This window comes from Hyaena hyaena, unplaced genomic scaffold (genome assembly GCF_003009895.1).
Source record: "Hyaena hyaena isolate Hyena2069 unplaced genomic scaffold, ASM300989v1 scaffold_3, whole genome shotgun sequence".
Classification (NCBI taxonomy): Eukaryota; Metazoa; Chordata; class Mammalia; order Carnivora; family Hyaenidae; genus Hyaena; species Hyaena hyaena.
Window position 1 is genome coordinate 4870328 of NW_024080635.1, and position 24420 is coordinate 4894747.

At 40.1% G+C, this 24420-nt stretch overlaps 1 protein-coding gene across 1 annotated transcript in view; it reads left to right on the plus strand.

Moving 5' to 3' along the window:
- The first annotated feature begins 1402 nt into the window (after positions 1 to 1402).
- TAF12 (TATA-box binding protein associated factor 12) overlaps positions 1403 to 24420 on the plus strand; it is a 33722-nt gene continuing 10704 nt past the window's right edge. Inside the window, exons 1-3 of the mRNA XM_039230621.1 lie at positions 1403 to 1523; positions 17802 to 18053; positions 20192 to 20269. Of these exons, the coding sequence (XP_039086552.1) occupies positions 17886 to 18053; positions 20192 to 20269 (246 nt within the window). The 5' untranslated portion in view covers positions 1403 to 1523; positions 17802 to 17885. The remainder of the gene's footprint in view (positions 1524 to 17801; positions 18054 to 20191; positions 20270 to 24420) is intronic.

The following is a 24420-nucleotide window of genomic DNA, read 5'->3' on the forward strand; positions in this document are numbered from 1 at the left end:
ACATACCTAGCACCTGGGATAAAGTAAAAAAGTAATCCCAAAGTGTTTGATGTAAAAACTAAAACAATCAGTTTAACAGTTACACACAGGATAGGGTTAGTTCAGAGTTCAAGTTGAGACTGCATTTATTAGAATCTTACTTAATCTCTCAGGGGTTGTATTTTATTTTAAAGTTTTATTATTATGATTTTATTCTGAGAGAGAGAGAGGGAGGGAGAGCAAGGGAGAGGCATAATCCCAAACCAGCTCCACGTTATCAGCAGGGAGGAGGAGCCCCGCCTGGAGCCTGGAACTCACCAACCTGAGATCATGATTTGAGATGAAGTCCCATGCTTAACCCACTGAGCCACTCAAGCGCCCCTCTCCGTTTTCCTTGAATGATTAAGTGATAATACGGGCTCCTGTCATCAGAAGGGAGGAGGAGCCCCACCTAAAGGCTGGAACTCACCAACCTGAGATCAGGACCTGAGATCAAGAGTCCCACGCTTGGGGCGCCTGGGTGGCTCCGTCGGTTAAGCCTCGGATTTAGGCTCAGGTCATGATCTCCTGATTCTTGAGTTTGGAGCCCCGCGGTTGGGCATATGCTGACAGCTCACAGCCTGGAGCCTGCTTCAGATTCTGTGTGTGTGTCGCTCTCTCTCTTCCGCTCCCTTGCGCATGCTCGCTCGCGCTCTCTCTCTCTCGTTCAAAAGTAAGAGTCCCACGCGTAACCCACTGAACCACTCAGGCCCCCCCCCTCAGGGGCACCTGGGTGGCTCAGCTGATTGGGCATCTGAGCCTTTATATTGGTTCAAGTCCTGGGATGGTGGGATCAAGCCCATCGTCAGACCTCTTGTGGAACCTGCTTGGGATTCTCTGTTCCTCTCTGCCCCTCCCCCATTTCAAAACATACATTTTTTAAAAGATTAAATGATACATCGGAGTTAAGAGGCTTAGCAAAGTTCCTTGATGACAGAAAGTCCTCAATTAATACTATTTGCAATCCACAGGTACAACCGGTCTCTCCTCCCCATGCTCGTGTGCTGCCAACTCCAGTGTTAGATTTCAACAGGATTACCCACGCGGTGCTGCGGTCCCAGGTGATATCTCCGTCCAGATACCACCACAAAGGCAACTAAATCAACTAAAAATGGCGACCTCCAAGCCATCCAAGGGCGTCAATTATCGGCTGTGCTAGCATATACGATACGCGGAGACTGAAAGAAACAGCAAGGGCAGGGATCGCAACGCCGGGGTAGAAGGCGACGAGTTCGCCCACGCTGCCTGTCAACCACAAGCAAGAAAATCCCCAACCGCCGGAGCAGAGCAACAGCCTGGGACCGCGACCACGTGTCAAAGGGCAGTCTGCGCCTGCGTAAACAAGGCGCGCGCCCGCCGGCCGGAAGAGCCGCGCGTTTCCGGGTTGGAGGCGGGGAGCGGTGCCGGAAGTACTCGGGGAGGGCCGAGCAGTCGGACCGGCTGCTGAGACGAACGCTTCACTGGGGCAGTCTCCGCATATCATGGGGAGATAGACGCTGCTGCCTGTGAGTCTTGGGCCCTGGCAGTTGAGGAAGAAGAGCGGGAGGAGGGAGTCAGGACCCAGACCCACAGTGGGTCAGTGTTTGAAGAGCTAGGTTGTGGAGGAGACCGGGTTGTGCGAGGAATCAGGCTGTTGGGACGGGACTAAGGGGCTCCGGGCTCGGAGAAGACGCGGCTGTGGGGATCGGGGCTGTAGACGGGACTTAGGGAACCGGGACGGATGTGAGTTCTCCGGCACCTGAGGGAAAGCGGTGTGAAAGGGACAGGATTGTGAGGACCCGCACTCTTAAGAGTAGAGGGTCGGAATGGAAAGGGGCGTGAAGACACGGGCTCCCGAAAGGTAAAAGCGGAGCTCTGAGGACTTGGGCTCCTAAGAGACAGAAGCGGGACAGTGAAGACCCAGGCTCCTAAGGGTTCAGGAACAGAGCAGCGGAGACTTAGGTTCCTGAGGGGCAGGAGCACTCAGAGACCACTTGGGTTTGGAAGGAACGGCAGCGGGCAGTGAAGACGGGCTTCTGTGGGCACGGGATCAGGGCTTGGAGACTCCGAAGTACCTGAAGGACCAGGGCTGTGAGAACCCGAGCTCCCCAGAGCGGAGACTATAAGGGGCCATGGCTGCAGGGAGATCAGCCTCCAAGAGAAAGGGAGAGAGTTTGGAAACGATGTAGTGATCCATTTTTTTTTCCTCTCTCATATTCGCTGAATCCAGAGTGGTAAAGGATGTATTCGGGGGAAGACGACCCTTCCTTCGCGCTGCCTGCTTGGCTTTTGGCAGGCTTTTCTTGTGTCAGATACTTTTATCTAGGAAAGCCCACATGCAAGCATCTTCGATTTCTGCTTAATTCTTACGAAGCTCTGATGTGAAGTTGAAGCCGTTTGAACTCAGTTATATACTTGATAAGTGGTTTAAAAACCATTCCACTCAACGCTGATTGAGCACAGATTTCAAATAAAAGAATGTTAGAACTAGGGGGACGGGGTGGCCCAGAAAGATAATCTTTTTAAAAACTCCTGTTTTATAGGTAAAGAGGCTGATGTCCAAAAAAGGCTTAGGATCACAGTGAGGCAGTGATTGATTTGATCATAATTTTGATATAGTACCCTGCTGTGCCTAGCAAACAGGAGATACTTGGCTAATATCCTTGAAAACATGCTTCTAGAATCTTTGCTTTAACGTCAAACTCAAGAAGGAAAGTTTTACAAATTTAGTACTTTATTTCAAGTCTTGTGGCTGTATTGACACCAGTACAGTGAATGTCACCAGTTAGGGAACCGTTAAAGGACCACTTCTCCCCCCTCCCTCAGCCACCCGTATAGTAAGCCATTTAGAAAGTTGCAGATAAATAAGTTATATTCTATATAGTATTTAGTATAAGCATTTATTGGAGATGGCTGCTTAGATAAGAATGTCAGGGGTACTTGGACCAGTTATTTCCCTTCAATAATATCTTTTACTGAAACCTACACAGATTAATCAGGCATTATCATAAGCACTTTCAAGTGTTATATTATTTGATTCTCAAAACCCCACAAGTTAGATATTGTTAGTCCCATTGTGCAGATAAGGACATTGGTTCAGAGAGGTTAAGTACCTTGCCTGAAAACACATGGTACTAAGTGGTCCATTCCCCAGTCAAACCTAGTTATGTGTTTGACTAACTTTTGTCTACTTTCCTAAGTGAATTCCTTTCCATATCTCCGTTTGCCCATCAATAAAATAGAGCACTTAAACAAAACATATCATTGGATGAAAGCACTCCCTCCTCAAGATTTCTCTTAATACCAAGTACTATAACTTGCTAGGATTCTTATATAGTGTAGTATTTGAGAACTAAATTTCTGCGTTTTTAAATAAGCTTAGATATTCAAGATCGAAAAATGGAACCTGAATAGAAGTTTTCCTCACAATGGAGGAAGATATAGTTTTAAATTTAGGAGGCCACAAAAGACCAATTTGAAGAACAAGGACTTAAATTGGATTAACTTTACAATTAATTGTAACATGAACTAGATGATTAGGGAAATTGGGCTAACTTAGTTGAAACTACTATTTTTCCCCCAAAGGGTTAGCTTATACTATTTGCAAGTGCCTCTACAATATACCAGTGATCAAAACTTACACCAAATTATGAAGTAAAGCATTCCCATGACACTATTTCAAAATATTTGATGGTTTAATTAATGATAATTTATTCCTGAGTTAACATCCTCATCTACATTTGCAAAATGTGCTTATTTCACTCATTTGTAGTTATAGCATTGAATATTATAATAGTATTTCAAAATGCCTGGTCAAAAAATCGTTGTGTTAGAGAAGATATGAACATGGAACATACTACTTTTGACCTGAGGTCTTCATGGAAGGCCCCCAAATACTTTGGAGACCATATGCTACCAGTGTTCATCAGTCTGTACTGTGAAGTAGGTGTGCCAGTGGCAGCAGACAAACTGAAATCTGTATATATTAACTTAATTTAAAATCTTACACTAATTGTTAGAGAATGGTAAGGTCTTAAGAATTTGTCGGATCCCACTCTTAATTATAGATGTAGAAGCTCTGGTCAAAGGGAGCTCACATAACTATGGCAGAAGTAAGATGATACCCAACCCTCTTGACTTGGGTCTTTCCTGTCCATAGGACCCCTCATCAGCCTCCTGTTGACCATTTACCACTACCATTTTTTTTTCAGTCACTTTGGTTTTGTATTGTTTTTTAAGTATTATTTATTTGAGAGAGATGGAGAATCCCATCCCAAGCAGGCTCTGCACTGTCAGCACAGAGCCCAGTGTGGGGCTGGAATTCACAAACTGAGACCATGACCCTAGCCAAAATCAAGAGTCTGATGCTTAACTGACTGATCCACCCAGGCACCCCACTTTTTTTTTTAATGTCCATAGTTGTAAAAATGGTTATAGGATGCCACCAACACATACTACAATGGGTGAAAACTTTTAGCTTTAATGCACTGATTTTTATAACTAACATTTAGAAGAGGAAAGAATATATACTATATAATATTAGCACACATGTTTATTTGTACTTTCCATGTGCCAGGCACTCTTCTAAGTTTCAATGTACTGTCACAACCATCCCATAAGATATACTTTATGATTAACTTCATTTTTCACATGAGGAAATTGAGGCATAAAGAGATTAGAATAACTTGCTCAAAGACATAAAGCTAATTAATAACTCGAACCCAGACACTGCCACCAGAGCCTGTGCCCTCAACCACTGTGCTGTATTGTCTTTCTGTTAAGTCAAAGCCACCTAAACAGAATCAAACCAGTCAAAAAAATCTAATGGAAAAACATGTTGCTCTCAAGTTTTACAAAAACCAATTAATGGATTTTTTTTTTTTTTTTTTTTTTTTTTTTTTAGGTTGGGAAATTTGAGGTCATTTAGATACATCTAGAAGCCAATGAGGAGAGAAACAGATAGAAAACCCAGTCATTAAATTCTGTACCACAGTGATAGGGCTTTTATGCCATCAGCCTGGTAGTCTCCTTTACTACAATATTTTGTTTAAATCCTAAACATTTCAGAAGTGAAAGGGTTTTAAAGATAATCTGTTCTTTCTATTCCCCTATTCTCTTCACTTAAAAAAAAAAAAATGGTGGCATCCGGCTGGCTCAGTCCAAAGAACATGCTCCTCTTGATCTTAGGGTTGTTAAGTTTGAGCCCCAACGTTGGGTGTAGAGATTACTTAAGATCTTTATTTATTTTTTTAAACTTTTTTTAAAGTTTATTTTCAAAGGAGAGAGAGACAGAGAACAGGGGAGGAACAGGGAGAGAAAGAAAGAATTCCAAGTAGGTTCTGTACTCTCAGCTCAGATCCCAATGTGGAGCCAGAACCCACGAACTGTGAGATCATGACCTGAGCTGAAATTAAGAGTTCAATGCTCTACCGACTGAGCCACCCAGGCACCCCTTTTTAAAAAAATTTTTTTTAAGTTTTATTTAAGTAATCTCTGTGCTCCATATGGGGCTTGAACTCACAAACCCAATGTCTAGAGTTGCATGCTCTTCTGACTCAGCCAGCCAGGTGCCCCCCAAAATAAAATCTTTTTTAAAAATCTGTTGGGGTGCCTGAGTGGCACAGTCTTTTAGTGTCCGACTTGATCTCAGTTCAGGTCTTGATCTCAGTTCAGGTCTTGATCTCAGGGTCATGTGTTGGACTCTGTGCTGGGCATGAAGCCTACTTAAAAAAAATTGCTAATGGAACAGATGTCTAGAAAAGGCCATGGTCTTATAATAACTACAGGGTATTGTCCCCCCATCCCCATCTCCCACCCTCTAAAAATCAGAACCTCATAATACAATGATAGGGTTGCAACTGGATTTCTTTGAGGTACAAAGCTGTTAAAAGGAAAAGCAGCCAAGGCTTGTTATCCTCAGCCTGTCGACCACAGTTTGAATGTAACTGGTAAGGAGGAGGGAGGATAGACTTGGTATTTAATTGACCTCCCAGCCACACAGTCTTGTTTTGATCAAATTATTAAGTAAGTTTTACTGTAGATCACTGGGGCATGGACTTTCTGGACTTATTTCGTAAATCCCGTAGCATGTGATTTCCATATAGTAGGTGCTAGTAAAGATTTACTGTTAGAATTGTTCTCTCAAACTGTCCCACAGTTAATGCCTCTGTTTTTATGCAGTAGTACTTCCCTATTCTTGGCATTCCAAGTGAGAGTTAGAAATTTGAGTAGCCCAAAGGCAACCATGGTATATTACATAATGGAATTCAAGTTAGTTACATTCACTTCATTGCATTGTGCTTGGTCAGCATCATCCACAATTGGACTTGATGAAAGTTGTCAGTAAACAGGTAATTTGGACATGGAGTCACTGACCATTTCAAAATGATTGTGATGTTTTTAAATTTACATACCAAAGAATCCACCCTTTGGGGAGTGCAGTTCTACGAGTTGTGACAAATGTATACTGTCACGTAAGCACCATAACACTGCTCCCTAAAAGTTCCATCATCCCCAGAATTTCCTTCATGCTGCTCCTTTGTCGTCAAACCCTACCCCACTCCAAGCCACTGGCAACCACTAATCTGTTTTCTCCGTCCATATAGCTTTGCCTTTTCCAGTGTTATGTAAATGGAATCATACAGTAAGTAGCCTATGTGTTTGATTATCCTTGTTGCATGTCTCAGTAGTTCTTCCTTACTATTGCCGAGTAGTGCTCCGTTATATGGGTATATATTTGTAGTTTATCCATTCACTGGTTGAAGGACAATCTGTATTTTTTTTCACTTTTTGGCAGTTATTAATAATGCTGCTATAAACAGTCACATAGCAATTTTTGTGTGAATAGAAGTTTTCATTTCTTTAGGGTAAATACCTAAGAGTGGGATTGCTGGGTCATATGCTAAGTATATACTTAACTTTATAAAAAACTGCTGAACTGTTTTCCAAAGAGGTTGCACCATTTTACATTCACACAGAAATGTATGATGGTTTCAGTTGCTCAACATCCTCTCCAGCACTCGTCTATTTTTAAAAATTTTTAATTATTCTAATAGTATTTAGTGGTTACTCATTTCCCTCATTGCATTTCCCAGATGACTGATGATCTTGAGTACCTTTTCATGTGTTTATTTGTCATCTGTATATCTTCTTACATGAAGGCTGTGTTCAGATCTTTTGTCCCTTTTTTAATTGTGTTGTTTGTTTTCTTATTGTTGAATTTTGAGAGTTCTTTATGTATCCCTCATACAAGTTGTTTGTCAGATACATGATTTTTAATATTTTCTCATAGTCTATGACATGTCTTTATTTTCTTTTCTGGAGCAGGAGTTTACATTTTGATAAAGTCCACTCTATCAATTTCTTTTTTTTTTTTTTTTTTAAGAACAAAGAATTTTTCTTTTTTTCTTTTTTTTTTTTTTTAATGTTTTTTATTTATTTCTAGGAGAGAAAGAGAGACAGCGTGAGCAGGGGAGGGTCAGAGAGAGAGGGAGTCACAGACTCTGAAACAGGCTCCAGGCTCCGAGCTGGCAGTCAGCACAGAGCCCGACGCGGGGCTCGAACCCACGAACCGCGAGATCATGACCCAAGCGAAAGTCGGACGCTTAACCGACTAAGCCACCCAGGCGCCCCCAATTTCTTTTTTTAAAAATAAGTTTATTTATATTGAGAGAGAGGGAGAGAGAGGAGGGAAGGGGCAGAGGAAGAGGGGGAGAGAGAGAGAATCCTAAACAGTTTAGGCTCCACACCATTAGTGCAGAGCCCAATGTGGGGCTGGAACTCACAAACCACGAGATCACAACCTGAACCGAAGTCCTATGCTTAAATGACTGAGCCACCCAGGCACCCCTCAGTTTCTTTCTTTGGTGAATTATGCTTTTGGTGTTATATGTAAGAACTCTGCCCTCACCCAAAGTTATGAAGATTTTTTCCCTAAATATTTTCTTCTAAAAGTTTGTAGTTTTACATTTTTAATTTCAAGTCTGTGATCAGTTTTGGGTTTGTTTTTGCATAAGGTATGAGATACAGGTCAAGGTTCATTTTTGTTGCTACTGCTGCATTTTTTATTATATTTTAAAAACAGTTGTCAGAATTACCTATTTTTTCAGAGGGAAAAAGCCAAATAGTACTTTCTTTTTTTCATAGGTAACATATACACGTGGTACAGAATTTAGGGTCCGTGAGGTGACATATACACATGGTACAGAATTTAGGGTCTGTGATGAAAAGTAAATCTTCTCCCACCTTGGTCCCATAAGCCACCCAGATACTACTGTTCCCCTCCCTAGCAAGATAACTGCTGTTACCAGTTTCTTATCTTTCCAGGAATAATTTATGGATTTACAGTTATAGGTCTTTTAATAAATGATCACAAATTATTCTCACTATTCTGTACCTCGGATTTTCAGTGAACAATGTATTTTAGAGGTCATTTGGTGAGTTTTTTCATTTTTTAAAAACAGCTTTGTTGAGGGGCGCCTGGGTGGCTTAGTCGGTTAAGCGTCCGACTTTCGCTTGGGTCATGATCTCGCGGTTCGTGGGTTCGAGCCCCGCGTCGGGCTCTGCGCTGACTGCCAGCTCAGAGCCTGGAGCCTGTTTCAGTCTGTGACTCCCTCTCTCTCTGACCCTCCCCTGCTCACGCTGTCTCTCTCTCTCTCCTAGAAATAATTAAAACATTAAAAAAAATTAAAAAAAAAAACAGCTTTGTTGAGATGCCATTGATATATCACACGATTCACCGTTACCAGATGTGCACTTCAGTGGCTTTTTTGTATACTCAGGATTATGCAACCATCACCATAATCTAATTTCAGATTATTTTTATCCCCTCCTAAAATAAACCCTCTACCATTAGCAGTCAGTCCCTGTTGTTCTCCCCTACTCTTCAGCCCTGGCAACCACTGATCTACTTTCTGTCTTGATAGGTATGTCTGTTCTGGACATTTCATATAAATGGAATCATACATGTGGTCTTTTGTGACTAGATTCTTTCTTTTATTTATTTTTTAATTTTTTTAAACTTTTTTTTTTTTTTAATTATTTCTAAGAGAGAGAGAGAGAGAGAGACAGCGTGAGCAGGGGAGGGTCAGAGAGAGAGGGAGTCACAGACTGAAACAGGCTCCAGGCTCTGAGCTGGCAGTCAGCATAGAGCCCGATGTGGGACTTGAACCCACGAACCGTGAGATCATGACCTAAACGAAAGTCGGACGCTTAACCGACTAAGCCACCCAGGCGCCCCTATTTTTTAATTTTTAAAAAGTTTTATTTATTTAAATAATCTCTACACCCAACATGGGGCTTGAACTCATGACCCTGAGATTTAGAGTTACAGCTCTTCCAATTGGGCCAGCCAGGTACCCCTGGGTTCATTCATTTGGCTTAATGTTTTCATGAGTCTTACTCTTTTTCAATGTATTTCATTGTGGTTATGTCCTAATTTATTTAACTGTATCACTTTAAAAAATTTTTTTTTAATTTTTTTTTATAGTTTATTTATTTTTGAGACAGAGAGAGACAGAGGATGAGTCGGGGAGGGCCAGCGAGAGAGGGAGACACAGAATCTGAAGCAGGCTCCAGCCTCTGAGCGATCAGCACAGAGCCCGACACGGGGCTCGAACCCACGAACCAAACCCACAAACCGTGAGATCATGACCTGAGCCGAAGTTGGATGCTTAACTGACTGACCCACCCAGGTGCCCCTATTTAACTTAACTGTATCACTTTTGATGGACACTTAGGCTGATATTCCTTGTATGTACAGTATTCTTTTTACATAGATAGTATAAATTGTTAAAGATGGAACTATGGGGTCAGAGCAATATATGTTTTTCTAATTTTGGTAGATACTGCCAAGTAGCCCTGTATAGAGACCTCTCACTAGTTTATATTCCCCCCACTCCAACAACATATGAAATGACTATCTCTTCATGAAATTTTCAGAGTACGCATAAAACTTTCATTATTGCCAAAGGAGGAATAGTTTTAATTTGCATTTTTATTATGAATGAGAATAAAGGTAATTTTATTACTTTAAGAACTATTTGAATTTCTTGTAGTGTGGGTTGTTTTTGTTTTTAGGGTTTGTTTTTTTTTTTGCAATTTTTCTTTTGGGTGGTTGGGTGTCTATTGATGTATAGGTATTTTTTATATGTTAAAGAAAGTAGTTCTTTGTCTCTGATATATACTGCATACATTTTTGCTAGTTCTTTTTTTTTTGTCCTTTAACTTTATTATGTTTGTTGCCATGCAGACGCTTTTTATTTTTTAAAAATTTTATTTATTTTTCAGACATTTTTATTTTTATGTAATTGAACATGTCAAGTCTTTTATGGCTCCTGAGCTTCGGGTCATCTTTATTTTATTTATTTATTTTAAAATGTTTATTTTTGAAAGAGAGAGTGTGTGTGAGCAGGGAAGGGGCAGAGAGAGAGGGGGACAGAGGATCTGAAGCGGGCTACATGCTGACAACAGAGTCGGATGCAGGGATGGAACTTGTGATCCTCCAAATCATGACCTGAGCTGAAGTCAAGACACTTAACTGGGTGAGCCACTCAGGCGCCCCCTTTGGGTCATCTTCAGAAGCGCTTTTCATTTACTGCTGAGAATTTTTCCCCCCAATTTAAAAAATTGAGGCAATCGTAGATTTATTTGCACTTATAATACAGAGTGGAGCGCCTGAGTGGCCAAGTGGGCTGTTTCCGACTTTGGCTCAGGTCATGATCTCTTGGTTTGTGAGTTCCAGCCTGGCGTTGAGCTCTGTGCTGACAACACAGAGTCAGAGTCAGCTTGGGATTTTCTTTCTCCTTCTCTCTCTGCCCCTTCCCCACTGTCTCTCTCTCTCTCTCTTTCTCAAAATAAATAAATAATTTTTTAATTAAAAAAATAATACACCAGAGATCTCTTGTATACTTTGCCCAGTTTTACCCAGTGGTAACATTTTGCAAAACTATTGTGCAATATGACAATCAGGATTGACTCTGATATAATCCACCAGTCTCAGATTTACCCAATTTGACTTGTATTCATTGACTTGTATTCATTTGTGGATGTATATGGATTAAGTCCTATACAATTTAGTCACCTTTTTAGGTTCTTTTTTTAAAATGTTTGTTTATTTTGAGAGAGAGAGACAGAGACAGAGAATCCCAAACAGGCTCTGCACTGTTAGCAAAGAACCCAGCGTGGGGCTCGAACCCATGAACCACAAGATCATGACCTGAACCAAAGTCAAAAGTTGGTCTTTGGTTGGTCACTGGTCTCCTAACTGAGCCCCCCAGGCACCTCTACAGGTTCTTTTATCTATCATCACAGTCAAGACACTGAATGATTCCATCACAAAGGTCCCTTGTTTTGCCCCTTTATAACCACATTGGCTTCCCTGTCACTCAGGGCCTGACAACCTCACTAATCTGTTCCCTGTTCCTAAAATTTCGTCATTTCAAAGATGTTATATAGGGGCGCCTGAGTGGCTTAGTCGGTTAAGCGTCCGACTTTTGCTTAGGTCATGATCTCGCGGTTCGTGGGTTCGAGCCCCGCGTCGGTCTCTGTGCTGACTGCCAGCTCAGAGCCTGGAGCCTGTTTCAGAATATGAATCACTCTCTCTCTGACCCTCCCCTGCTCACGCTGTCTCTCTCTCTCTCTCTCTTCTAGAAATAAATAAAACATTAAAAAAAAATTAAAAAAAAAACAAAGATGTTATATAAATATATTCTTTATATATTGTCTTTTGCTCAACATAATTCTCTGGAGGTTCATCCAAGTTGTGTGTATCAGGCTTTTTCTTTTTATTGATAAGTAATTTTCCATGATAGGGATTTACCAGTTTGTTTAACCATTCACTTCTTGAGAGACACCTGAGCTGATTGCAGTTTTTGACTATTACAAAAAAGGCTACTCTGAATAGGTTTTGGTGTGAACATAAGTTCTCATTTCTCTAGGATAAATGCCTAGAACTTCACTTATTGGGTCATATAATAGTTGCATGTTAAGGTTTTTTTTCCTGAGTCAACTTTATTGAGGTATAATTTGTGTACAATAAGATGTACACACTGTATTTAGTTTGATGAGTTTTCAGAAATGTATGCAGCTGTGTAAACATCACACCCCTCAAGATATAGAGCATTTATATCTACCTCACAAACTTCCCCACCCCCCTGTGCAGTCTCTGCCCCATCTATTGCTAGAGTTTAGTTTTTTAGATCGTTAAGAGATTAGAATTTCATATAAATGAAATCAGGGGTGCCTGGGTGGGTGTCAGACTGACACTTAAGTGTCAGACTCTTGATTTTGGCACAGATCATAATCTCATTGTTCATGGAAATGAACCTCAAATTGGGCTCTGTGCTGATAGCTGCTTGGGATTCTCTCTCCTCCCACTCTGTGTCCCCCTCAATATGAATAAATTTTAAAAATAAAATACAAATTTAAAAATTAAGTAAATGGTGGGGCGCCTGGGTGGCTTAGTCGGTTAAGCGTCTGACTTTCCCTTAGGTCATGATCTCGCGGTTTGTGGGTTTGAGCCCCGCGTCGGGCTCTGTGCTGACTGCCAGCTCAGACCTGGAGCCTGTTTCAGAGTCTGTGACTCCCTCTCTCTCTGACCCTCCCCTGCTCATGCTGTCTCTCTCTCTCTCTCCTAGAAATAAATAAAACATTAAAAAAAAATTAAAAATAAATAAAAATAAAAATTAAATGGAATCATACAGTATATATTTCTTTTGAGTGTTTTTTTTTTTGCTTAAATATTTTAAGATTCATCCCTGTTGGTTTGCATATTAATGATTTTTTCTTTTCTTTCTTTTTTTTTTTTTGAGTAGGCTCTACACCCAATGTAGAACTTGAACTCCAGCCCTGAGATTAAGAGTCACATGCTCTACCTACTGAGCCAGCCAGGCACCCCTCCCTTTTTTTTTCAATTCCTTTTTTTTTTTAATTTCTTTTTTTAAATGATTATTTATTTTGAGAGAGAGACACACACACGCACACATACCTACACACACGCACAAGAGCAGGAGAGGAGTAGAGAGAGGGGTTGAAAGAATCCCAAGCAAGCTCTGTGGAGTCACACAGAGCCCATCTCAGGGCTCCATCTCATGAACTGTGAGATCACGACCTGAACTGAAATCAAAGAGTCGATGCTTACCCAGATATCCCTAGTTTTTTAATAAACTATTTCTTCAAACAGTTTTAGGGGTGCCTGGGTAGTTCAATCGGGTAAGCATCCAGCTTTGGCTCCAGTCATGATCTCGTGGTTCATGAGTTTGAGGCCCGCATCAGGCTCTGTGCTGACAGCTTAGAGCCTGGAGCCTGCTTCAGATCCTGTGTCTCTCGTTTTCTCTATGCCCTTTCCCCACTCATGTGCGCTTGCTCTCTCTCTCTCTCTCTCTCTGTCTCTCTCTCTCTGTGTCTCTCTCCCCCCCATCTCTCAAAAATGAATAAAAGTTTAAAAAAATTTAGAACAGTTTTAGATTTACGGAAAAATTGGGAAGGTAATAGAGTTTCTATACACCCCGCACCCAGGCTCTCCATAGCAACATCTTACATTAGTATGGTGCATTTGTTGAAAGTAATGAACCAATATTGATACAGTATTATTAACTGAAGTCCATCACTTATTCAGATCTTAGTTTTTCCATTTGTCTTCATGTCTCTTTAGGCTCCTCTGACCGTATATCCTTAGATTTTTTAAGAAACTGCAAACCATTTTAGAGTGGCTGTACTATTTACATTTCCACTGGCAATGTGCTAGTGATCTGCTTTCTCTGCATCTTTGTCAGTATTTGGTGCTATCACTATTTTTTATTTTAGGCATACTGCTAAGTGTGTAGTTTCATCTTACTGCGGTTTTAATTTGCCTTTTCTTTAATGATAATGACGTTGAATACCTTTTTATGTGCTTTGTTTGCCATCTGTATGTCTTCTTTGGAGAAATGTCTGGTCGTGTCTTCTGTGCATTTTATAATTGAATTAGTTAAAAAAAAAAACCCTATTGACTTTTGAGAATTCTTTATACATTCTAGATACTAGTCTTTTGTTGGATATGTAGTTTGTAAATACTTTCTCTTCATCTGTAACATGTCTTTTCATCTTTCTACATAGGGCTTTCACAGAGGAAACATTTTTAATTTGATGAAGGCCAGTTTATTAATATTTCCTTTTATTGATTGTGCATTTAGTGTCAAGTCTAAGAACTCTGTCTAACTAGAGCCCAAAGATTTTCTCCTGTTTTTTTCTAAAAGTATTATAGTTATACATTTGATATTAAAGTACATCATCCATTTTGAGTTAGTTTTTTTTTTTTTATTAAATGAAAGGTTTAGATTTCAGAATATTCCTTAAATCTTCCATATTCTAGTATTATTTTATTTTATATTTAACAATTATAAATCATTTTAGGGGTGCCTGGGTGGCTCAGTTGGTTAAGTGTCCGACTCAACTCAGGTCATGATCTCACAGTTTGTGAGTTCGAGCCCCACATCAGGTTCTGTGCTGACAGCTTGGAGCCTGGAACCTGCTTCAGTTTCTGTGTCTCCCTCTCCTTCTCTGCCCCTCCCCGACTTGTGCTCTGTCTCTCAAAAATAAATAAATATAGGGGCACCTGGGTGGCTCAGTCGGTTAAGCGTCCAACTTTGGCTCAGGTCATGATCTCCCGCGCGGCTTGTGGCTTTGAGCCCCATGTCGGGCTCTGTGCTGACAGCTAGCTCAGAGCCTGGAGCCTGCTTTGGATTCTGTGTCTCCCTCTCACTCTGACCCTCCCCTGCTCATGCTGTCTCTCTCTCTCTCAGAAATAAAACATTGAGAAAATTTTAAAAAAATATTAAAAAAATAAATAAACATGAAACTAGATGTTTTCCAGATGTACTCATATACCATCATTTATTCAATAGTCTATCTTTTCCTTATTGATATATGCTACGAACATTAGAATATGGGTTTGTGTGGGAACACAGGTTTTTATTTTTCTGGAATAAATGCCTAAGAGTGCAATCCTTCGTTTATTTGAGTGTGGGTTGGTGGTTTGATTTATTGTTCTTAATTGTGGTATAATTTAAATATGCAATAAAATGCACAGATCTTACTCATCCAAATATGATGTTTTAAATCCAACCAAATAAAGGAATAGGCTAGGAAACTAAGGGCAATGTCAGTCTGGTAATCAGTGGTTATCATATGTTTTGTTTTTGGTTTTTTTTTAATGTTTATTTTTGAGAGAGAGTGAGAGACAGCATGAGCAGGGGGAGGGTCAGAGAAAGAGGGAGACACAGAATCTAAAGACAGGCTCCCGGCTCTGAGCTATCTGTCAGCACAGAGCCTGAAGCGCTGGGCTCAAACCCATGAACAGTGAGATCATGACCTGAGCCGAAGTTGGACGCTTAACTGACTGAGCCATCCAGGCACCCCTGCTTTGTTTTGTTTTAATGGAAGAAGTAGCTCACTTACCAGAGTTACTGAAAATGCAGAAGTAATTTTGCTTCTCAACAAAACAATACAATAAATTACAGTCTAGTGTCTTAGGGAGAAACTTTGATTTTTCTTATATTGTATGGATTCCCCTTATTTAATTAAAACAACTTATTTCATTAATAGCCATTGGAGCTATTCCTTAATGTTAATTCCTAATTTGACATATGATTATTCGTATTTGGTACTGTGTAGATTGTGTTCTTGTCTGCAGATCTTATTATAGAAATTCCTATTATGCAGAAGTCTCTATTACAAAAAAAAGTCTTCTACTTATTTTTTTTTTTTTATGTTTTTATTTTTGAGAGAGAGATAGAGACAGCATGAACAGGGGAGGGTCAGAGAGAGAGGGAGACACAGAATCCGAAACAGGCTTCAGGCTCAGAGCTGGCTGTCAGCACAGAGCCCGATGTGGGGCTCAACCCCATGAACCATGAGATCATGACCTGAGCCGAAGTCGGATGCTTAACCGACTGAGCCACCCAGGGTCCCCAGTCTTCTTATTTTGAGCAATTCCCAGTACTATTTGGGAAGTCCTTTGAAGATTGTGGGAATGTTATTTGAAGGGTATGATATGTTCAGTGAGGTGAACATACTGATAATCTTTAATAAGTCTCTTTTATAAAACTTGTTGTGGAGAAATAGTTTGCTTTTATAACATTACAGAACAACTATTACCACATTCTCAATCTTTCCCTCTCCTGATTCTTCTGGTGGTAACATTTGTGGGTAAGGGAAAAAGAGGCACGGACTACATATGGTTAAAAACAAACAAGTGATCTTGATGCTCTGCTGTCCCCTTAGCTGACTCTTGGCCAAGTGTCTCTTGGTCACTTAACCAGTGCATAGTCAGTTGCTTTTCTTAAGGGTAAAGCAGGAAAGGAGATTTCTCGTGTTAGAAAGTTAGAAAATTTTGTGGGGAGGAACTCAGCTATAGGGGGGCAAGAGTTCACAGGTACAAATGCTCATTTAGGTTGCTAAGCTTCATCAAGTTCTGATAACCACGACCAGGATCCCTGCAAGTTCAAGTTTCACAGTTTGGCCAATGAAGTTTTCATATGCTGCTAGTTTATCCCTAATGATAGAACATCCGTTTTATTAGAAGAGTATCTATATTACTATAATATTTTTTTAAATGTTTTATTTATTTATTTTTTGAGAGAGAGAGACAGACAGACAGCATGAGCAACGGAGGGTCAGAGAGAGAGGGGGACACAGAATCAGAAGCGGGCTCTAGGCTCTGAGCTAGCTGTCAGCACAGAGCCCGATGCGGGGCTCGAACCTACGAATCACGAGATCATGACCTGAGCCAAAGTCGATCGCTTAACCTACTGAGCCACCCAGGCGCCCCTATATTACTATAATCTTTATTAATTTTAAAAGTTGCATATGAAAGAGATGGAGAGGTTTCTCTTGGTGCCGAGTAAGAATAAGGAGACAAGAATATGGATGTGTTTCTCCACATCCAGTGCTTGGATCCTGCTCAGTGAAGATGTGCCAGCCACACAACTGAAATGGCTCTGTGGCAAGAGTGGTGCTTGATGCCGTTGTTCATTTACAGGTAGCTTTTGAAAATGGCTGCCTCTCAGTTCACCGGGCTCACAGCTGTTGCTGATGTAATTAAAGATCTAGACACTCAGATAGCTGTAAGTAAGCTTGCTGAGGCCACTGTTGGGACTTGGTAAATGTGCTTCTGATCTCAATGACACCAAAGCTGCTGTCCACAGAGTCTACCTCATGGCTTTAAAATTTAGTAGGAGTCTTGGCTACTTCAGGCTAGGGACTCTGCATGTACTTGAAAGATTGCTAACACTCAGAGAAAATTTGCTCTTGATGACGAAGAACAGCTTACTTTTAACGGTTGCTAAAAATTGTGTTTATTAGACATAGCCCTGACATAGATTTAAGCATGTTTTGAAGTGCCAAAATGGACTAATCTGTTTTTGGAAGTTTTGTGACTAGGGTTTAAGATTTGAATTTAACATTATTTGCTGTTGAAAAAATAACGCATGTAGTACTTAACCAAGAATTCTGTTTTTACGAAGTCTTCAAAAATGTCTTACTCATTTTAGTTTATTTTTGTACATAAGATTTCTCATTTCATTTACTTATTTAATATTGTGGACTATTTCATTTAGACTTTAAAGAAGAGATAGTTTCTAAATATGTGGGGAGAGCAATGAACATTCCTCATTCACTCCATTTTTAATGTGCAGGTATCACATGGTCACTATCCCGGAAATCCTAAAGACCCTTCAAGTCCAACAGACTTTATATAAGTTTACTTTCAAAATTTATCCTTTATTAAAGGTGTTTTTGGAGCTAATTCTCTTGTTTTCCTTCTACAGTTGATTGGCCTTGGTCCTCACAGCTCCAAAAAGAAACAGGATCTTGATAAGCTCTATGAGCTGAAGTCCAAAGCTCGGCAGATTATGAACCAGTTTGGCCCCTCAGCCCTAATCAACCTCTCCAATTTCTCATCCATAAAACCGGAACCAGCCAGCACTCCTCCACAAGGCTCCATGGCCAATAGCACTACAGTGGTAAAGATACCAGGCACTCCTGGGACAGGCGGGCGTCTCAGCCCTGAAAACAATCAGGTATCATTTCTTATTTTTTGCTCTTTATAGGTACCTCTTACCTGTTATTTGAACCAGTAATGCATTGGGGAAATGTCTGTCTCAGATGCTGCCTCTTCCTCTTAGCTAGGAAAGGTCTTTTCCCTCCTTTGGACTTGTTTATTTATTTTTTTAAAGGGGATTTTGGGGGGTTGCCTGGGAGGCTCAGTTGGTTGAGCATCCAACTTTGGTTCATGTCGTGATCTTGCCACTCCTCAGTTAGAGCCCCTGCATCGGGTTAGCTGCTGTCAGCACAGAGCCCACTTTGGATCCTCTGCCCTCCTCTCCATCTGTGCCTCCCCTGCTCACACTCTTTCTCTCAAAAATAAAATTTAAAAAAATTAAAGAGTTTTTTTTTTTAATTGTTTGAGAGGGGGGAGGGGGAGGGGCAGAGAGAGAGAGAGAGAGAGAGAGCGAGCGAGCAAGAATCCCAAGAAAGCTTAGGCTTGAACTCCTGAACTGTGAGATCATGACCTGAGCCAAAACCCAAAGTCAGACACTTAACCATCTGAGCCACCCAGGCACCCCTGTCCTTTGGACATCTGAAGTTCTTTATAAAATTATTATATACAGTGTTTATCAGTGTTTGTTGTGTTTATGTGTGTGATGTGTATGTATATACATCCATACACACACACTTAACACAACATGTTGCCTATGATAGGTTTTTGTATTTTTATGTATAAATATATATGCTATATAATTGGTAAATAAAATAGTTAAATAAAATAACTAATGGATTCGTCATTCATTATTCCTGTAATAAAAGTACCATTGCCTACAGTCTTTTCTCCTAGTTCATTCAGCTGCTGCCACTAATTTTCTGCAGTAATTCTGAAATCTGCCCCCCACTTTCTGTCCATTATTCTGATTCTGCCCTGCAGAGCCACAAGAGATAAGAAATAAGTATTATCTCTTAACTTGGACCTTGTAGGCTGGATAGAATAGGAGGAACATTTTAAGAAAATGGGGGAAGGGACCAGCAAATGTGAATGGGGAAGGTTGGGCAGATAGTCAGGAAGCCAGCTTGTGTTGAATGTGGAGTCTCTTGGAGAAGAGCAGGAGGTAAAATTGTTTAGGCCAGATTATTGCAGAATATACTGAGCATATACTAGTCAATTTCCTTTGGAACTTTAGAGAGTCTTTGCAAATATTTAATAGAAGAGTAAGTAACATAATAAAAGTAGTATATCTTAGGCGAATTAACTTGGCAGTAAGTGGATAAGAAAGGTAGGGAAGGGGGTAGACTGAGAGGAAGACCAGGTCTAAGACTTCTGCAGTAAATCAGGATGTGCAGTGAAGGCTTGAATTAAGTGGTAATGTTAGAATGGAGAATGGATAGATCTGAGGGATCATCAACAGTATGTATTTTAAAATTTGTTTCTAGGGGCGCCTGGGTGGCTTAGTCGGTTAAGCGTCCGACTTTCGCTCAGGTCATGATCTCGCGGTTCGTGGGTTCGAGCCCCGCGTCGGGCTCTGTGCTGACTGCCAGCTCAGAGCCTGGAGCCTGTTTCAGTCTGTGACTCCCTCTCTCTCTGACCCTCCCCTGCTCACACTGTCTCTCTTTCTCTCTCCTAGAAATAAATAAAACGTTAAAAAAAAAAATTTATAAAAAAATAAAAAAAAATAAACACTAAAAAAAAAAAAAGGACAAATGTATACAATGATAAAAGGATGCACAGGGTATAGTAGAAGCCAAGGGAGGAAGTGGTTTCTTTTACCTGGGTGGCCTAGGAAAAGCAGAAAGAAGGCACCATAGACTGAGCAGATAGGAAGGATGGAAGATCACCTCCAAAGGCAACAGAGGCACATACAAGTTGTGATGGTCAGAAAATTACAAATTTTTTAATGTGGAGGGAAGGTAAGGCACAGTGAGAAAGAGATGAGGCAGAAATAAACTGATAGGTGTTGGCCTCTCGTCCACACTGCTCTTATGGCCTTTCCCTGGGCTACTTCTACCATGAGTGTATTGTAGAATACAAGTCTCGTAGACCAGGCTGCTAACTTTTGGAAAGTAGAAACTGAACCCAACACAGTGACAGCATTTTTTCATTATAGGATAATGAGGTGTTTTGCTCCCTTAATACTTGCTGAAAAAATCTTCTCCCAATTAACTTTAGGTATTGACCAAGAAGAAATTACAAGACTTAGTCAGAGAAGTGGATCCTAATGAGCAATTGGATGAAGATGTGGAAGAGGTAAGGTGGGGTTGGGCACCCCAGCATCTGTCCCTGAGAGCTAATACAGAATATTGGTAATAACACAGACTTTAGAGGCAGACAAATCTGAATTGAATCATGGCTCTGCCACTTACCAGCTCTGTAGCTGTGGGCAAGTCACTTACGCTTTTTGAGACTCAGTTTCCTCTTGTGTTGGTAGGATATGGTATTATTTACCTACAGGGTTATTTTGAGGGTTCCTTGGGATAACTTGTACAAATCACATAGGAGAGTGCCAAGCACTTTCTACCTAGCAGCTGCTGCTACTTTTGCTTGGCGAAAAGGGCTTCATTTGTTATTCACAGTCAATCACTTTAAGTGATTTTAGTTGTTTCTAGAATATTCCTCCATATTTCTAATATACTGAAACAGATGTTCTTTGATTTGTTGATAGAATTTTGTTAAACTACTCCTATCCATACATGCTTTTCTTTCCCTCATTTTTCCAATATAGTTTTGTCACAGCTTTTGGATGACTCAGAAATCAATATTTACATTGTTCTGACCAAGTAAATATTGTTCACCACTGAACCAAGTCCTGTTTTGTGCTATTTACAAACTTGATAGTTGACTCATTTTTATTTAGGGTGTTTTTTTTTTTGGTGCCTTTTTTATTCGACTTCTATCAGCTCTGGTATGCACTTATCAACATTGTTTTCCAAATGGAAAAATAATCTACAGATTTGAGTCTCTCCTCCCATCCCCATCCCCATCCCCCTCCCCAACCCAGAGATTTCACTTCCAGAATCCTCCCATCTTCTTCTGGTCTGATTAATTTTAGGTCACTTGAACAAACCCCTCCTGGGTCTTCCTTTTGCTCTTTTTTTTTTTCCCCTCTCTCTTTGGATCTCTTGTTTCCTAGATCCTACATCCTCTTCTTACTTTACTCCCTGTTTTTGTTAAAGTGCATTTTTATTACTGCCTAAGAAGGATAGATGAGAGGTAAATGTTGGAAATATCTACATTCTAACTTCACACTTAATTTTTAGTTTGAATGAATTTAGAATTTGATTATGGAAATCATTTTTTCCTTTCCATTGTAAAGGCATTGCTCCATTGTCTTTGAAAATCTATTAAGAAATCTTATGCAGGGTGCCTCATGCAACTCTTGATCTCAGGGTCATGAGTTCAAGCCCCATGTTTGGCATGGAACCTATTTAAAAAAAAAAAAAGAAGAAAAAGATCTTATGCTATTCTGATCCCAATTTTGTGTTTTTTTTAGAGTCTTTTTTCTTTTTCTTTATTTTTTTTTTCTTTTCCTTTTTTAAGTAATCACTATACCCAACATGAGGCTTGAACTCAAAACCCTGAGATCAAGAGTTGCATGCTCTACCAACTGAGCCAGCCAGGTGCCCCTAGAGTCTTACTTTTTTTTCTATTCTGAATTTTCATATGATCTTTGTAAGTGTCTTTTTTCATTTGTTGTACTGGGTTCCTGGAGCCTCCTTTTATTTTAGGACCTTAATTCTGGAATGATTTTGTATATTTTGGAGTTTGGAGTTTTTTGTAATTGTTTGTTTTGCCTTTGCTGAGGAATATGTAATGACAGGGAAAGGAAATACAAATTACAAAAAAAAGTATAACTCCATTTTTATTTTTTTAACCAGAAGGAAAAATACTTGCTCTCTTTGTGTGTGGGGAGGAAAGGAAATGGTTTGGGGGGGGTAGCAGCTTTATTGAGATATAATTCATATACCATAAAATTCATTCATTTGAAGTCTACAGTCTAGTGGTTGTTAGTCTCTTCACAGATTCTACACTTCTCAACACTGTCAGTTTTAGAACATTTTCATCACCCCTAAAAGAAACCCCTACTTATTAGCAGTCATTTCCATTTTTTCCCAACTCCCACAGCCCTTAAGCAAACAACTACTATTCTACTTTCTGTCTTTATAGATTTGCCTGTTCTGGACATTTCAGATGAATGAAGTCATATAGTATGTGGTATCTGTGACTGGCTTCTTTCACTTGGTATAATGTTTTTAAAGTTCATCCGTGTTGTAGCGGATATGAGTACCTCATTTCTTTTTAGGGCAGAATACTATTCCGTTGTATGGACATACCATTGTTTATCCATTCATCAGTTGATGGGTTGTATCCACTTTTTGGCTATTATGAATAATGTTGCGTGAACATTCATGTGCAAATTTTGTTTTTTTCCTTTTTAAAAAATTGGTGCTTGGGGCGCCTGGGTGGCTTAGTCGGTTAAGCGTCCGACTTTCGCTTAGGTCATGATCTCACAGTTAGTGGGTTCGAGACCCGCATCGGGCTCTGTGCTGACTGCAAGCTCAGAGCCTGGAGCCTGTTTCAGTCTGTGACTCCCTCTCTCTCTGACCATCCCCTGCTCAAGCTGTCTCTCTCTCTCTCTCCTAGAAATAAATAAAACATAAAATAAATAAATAAATAAATAAATAAAATGCAGTGTTTAAAAAAAAATAATAAAAAAAAAATAAAAAATTGGTGCATAAGTTCTTGTGTGGAAATATGTTTTCATTTTTCTTGGTAATATACTTAGGAGTGGAGTTGCAGAGTCATGTGATAACTGTGTTTTTCCTTCACGAAACTGTCTTATTTTCTAAAGTGCTATATACCCTTTTACATTGCCACCAGTAGTGTGTGAGACTTCCATTTTCTCATATTAGTTTGGTAATTTCTTCTCTGTTTTTGCTCTTTCATTCTGTAATGACAGTGGTTGGGTATTCAATCTTCTGCATTGGTCCTCTTGGGTTTTTTTCTCTTTGATTTCCTATTTTTCATTTCTTTGTAATTCTAAGTACTTGCTAGGGAGATTTTTCTTAGCTTATCTTCTAAACTTTTTAAGTTTTGTGGGGGTTTTTTGGTTATAAAATTAGAATTCTCATGAGGTTTTCTTGTTGACATCCTTTTTTTTTCTCTTAAAGATTTTATTTGGGGGCTCCTACGTGGTTAAGCATCCAACTTCAGGTCATGGTCCCATGGTTCATGAGTTCAAGGCCCACATCAGGCTCTGTGCTGACATCTTAGAGCCTGGAGCCTGCTTCAGATTCTGTGTCTCCCTTTCTCACTGCCCCTTCCCAACTCAACGCTTTGTCTCACTCTCTCAAAAATAAATAAAAATAAAAAAAAAAAAAAAAGATTTTATTTTGTAAGTAATCTCTACACCCAAGATGGGGCTCGAATTCACAACCCTGACATCAAGAGTCATACTCTTCCACCAGCTGAGCCAGCCAGGCACTCCTAATTTGTCCTTTTTATTCCTAAGCTACTTTATTCCTATTTTATGGTTGTAACATTTTCTCTTACCTTTCTATTCAAGGAATTCCATTTTTTGACATTTTCTTCTTTTCCCCGCATTGTCTTAGTGTCCTCTGGGCCCTTTTTTTTTCCTCCTTGGTTTGCTTATTTTCTTGTTAGTATTGGAGATTTCCTTCACATGTTTGGTGTTCTTGGCGAACTGTTCTTAAAGACTGAGCCACTTTTAAAAAGCTGGTTTGAAGCAGAATTTACTGATTGACCTCATCCAGTAACATACTGGTAAATGTTTAGCAACCAGTTCTGTAGAGAAAAAGGCCCTAATTTTTAGCATTTCCTGAAATCTGTGGTGTAAATATTCCCAATATGCCCTCTTTTAAGCTATCAACATGTTGCTGAATGCAAGACTGTGAAGAATTGCATATAATTAATTGACTTTTATGAGCTCCTCTCAGCTGGCTTCAGCAAACCACTGGCTTCACTCCAGAATAATTTGTCCACAAGTCAGCCTTCTTATTGGAGGATCTCTACATCTCTGCATCTGTAAGTCTATTGTGTGGAGTCATTTGGTGTCTCCCGAGAAAAATCCTCCAGGCTTCTCTCTGGAGGGTTTATCTCTCCCTGCTCACTTCCTGAGAGCAAGGCAAGAGAGAGAGGCTGTGTCTCTCCTCTGCCATTGCTGTGTGTGATGCATTCTAACCCAGAGCCTTGCCTGTTCAGTGCTCTAGGGAATAAACTTGTATTCTGGTATGTGTGGGGAGGAGTCACTTGGCTGCTTTTGGAGTGTGGGGGGATTGGAGACCAGTCTGTATATAGACATGTAATACTTTATGAGTTTTTAGTTCCATGCTTCAGCCCAATCTTTTATGTAAATAGCACTTCTAGAACCTGGATCTTTT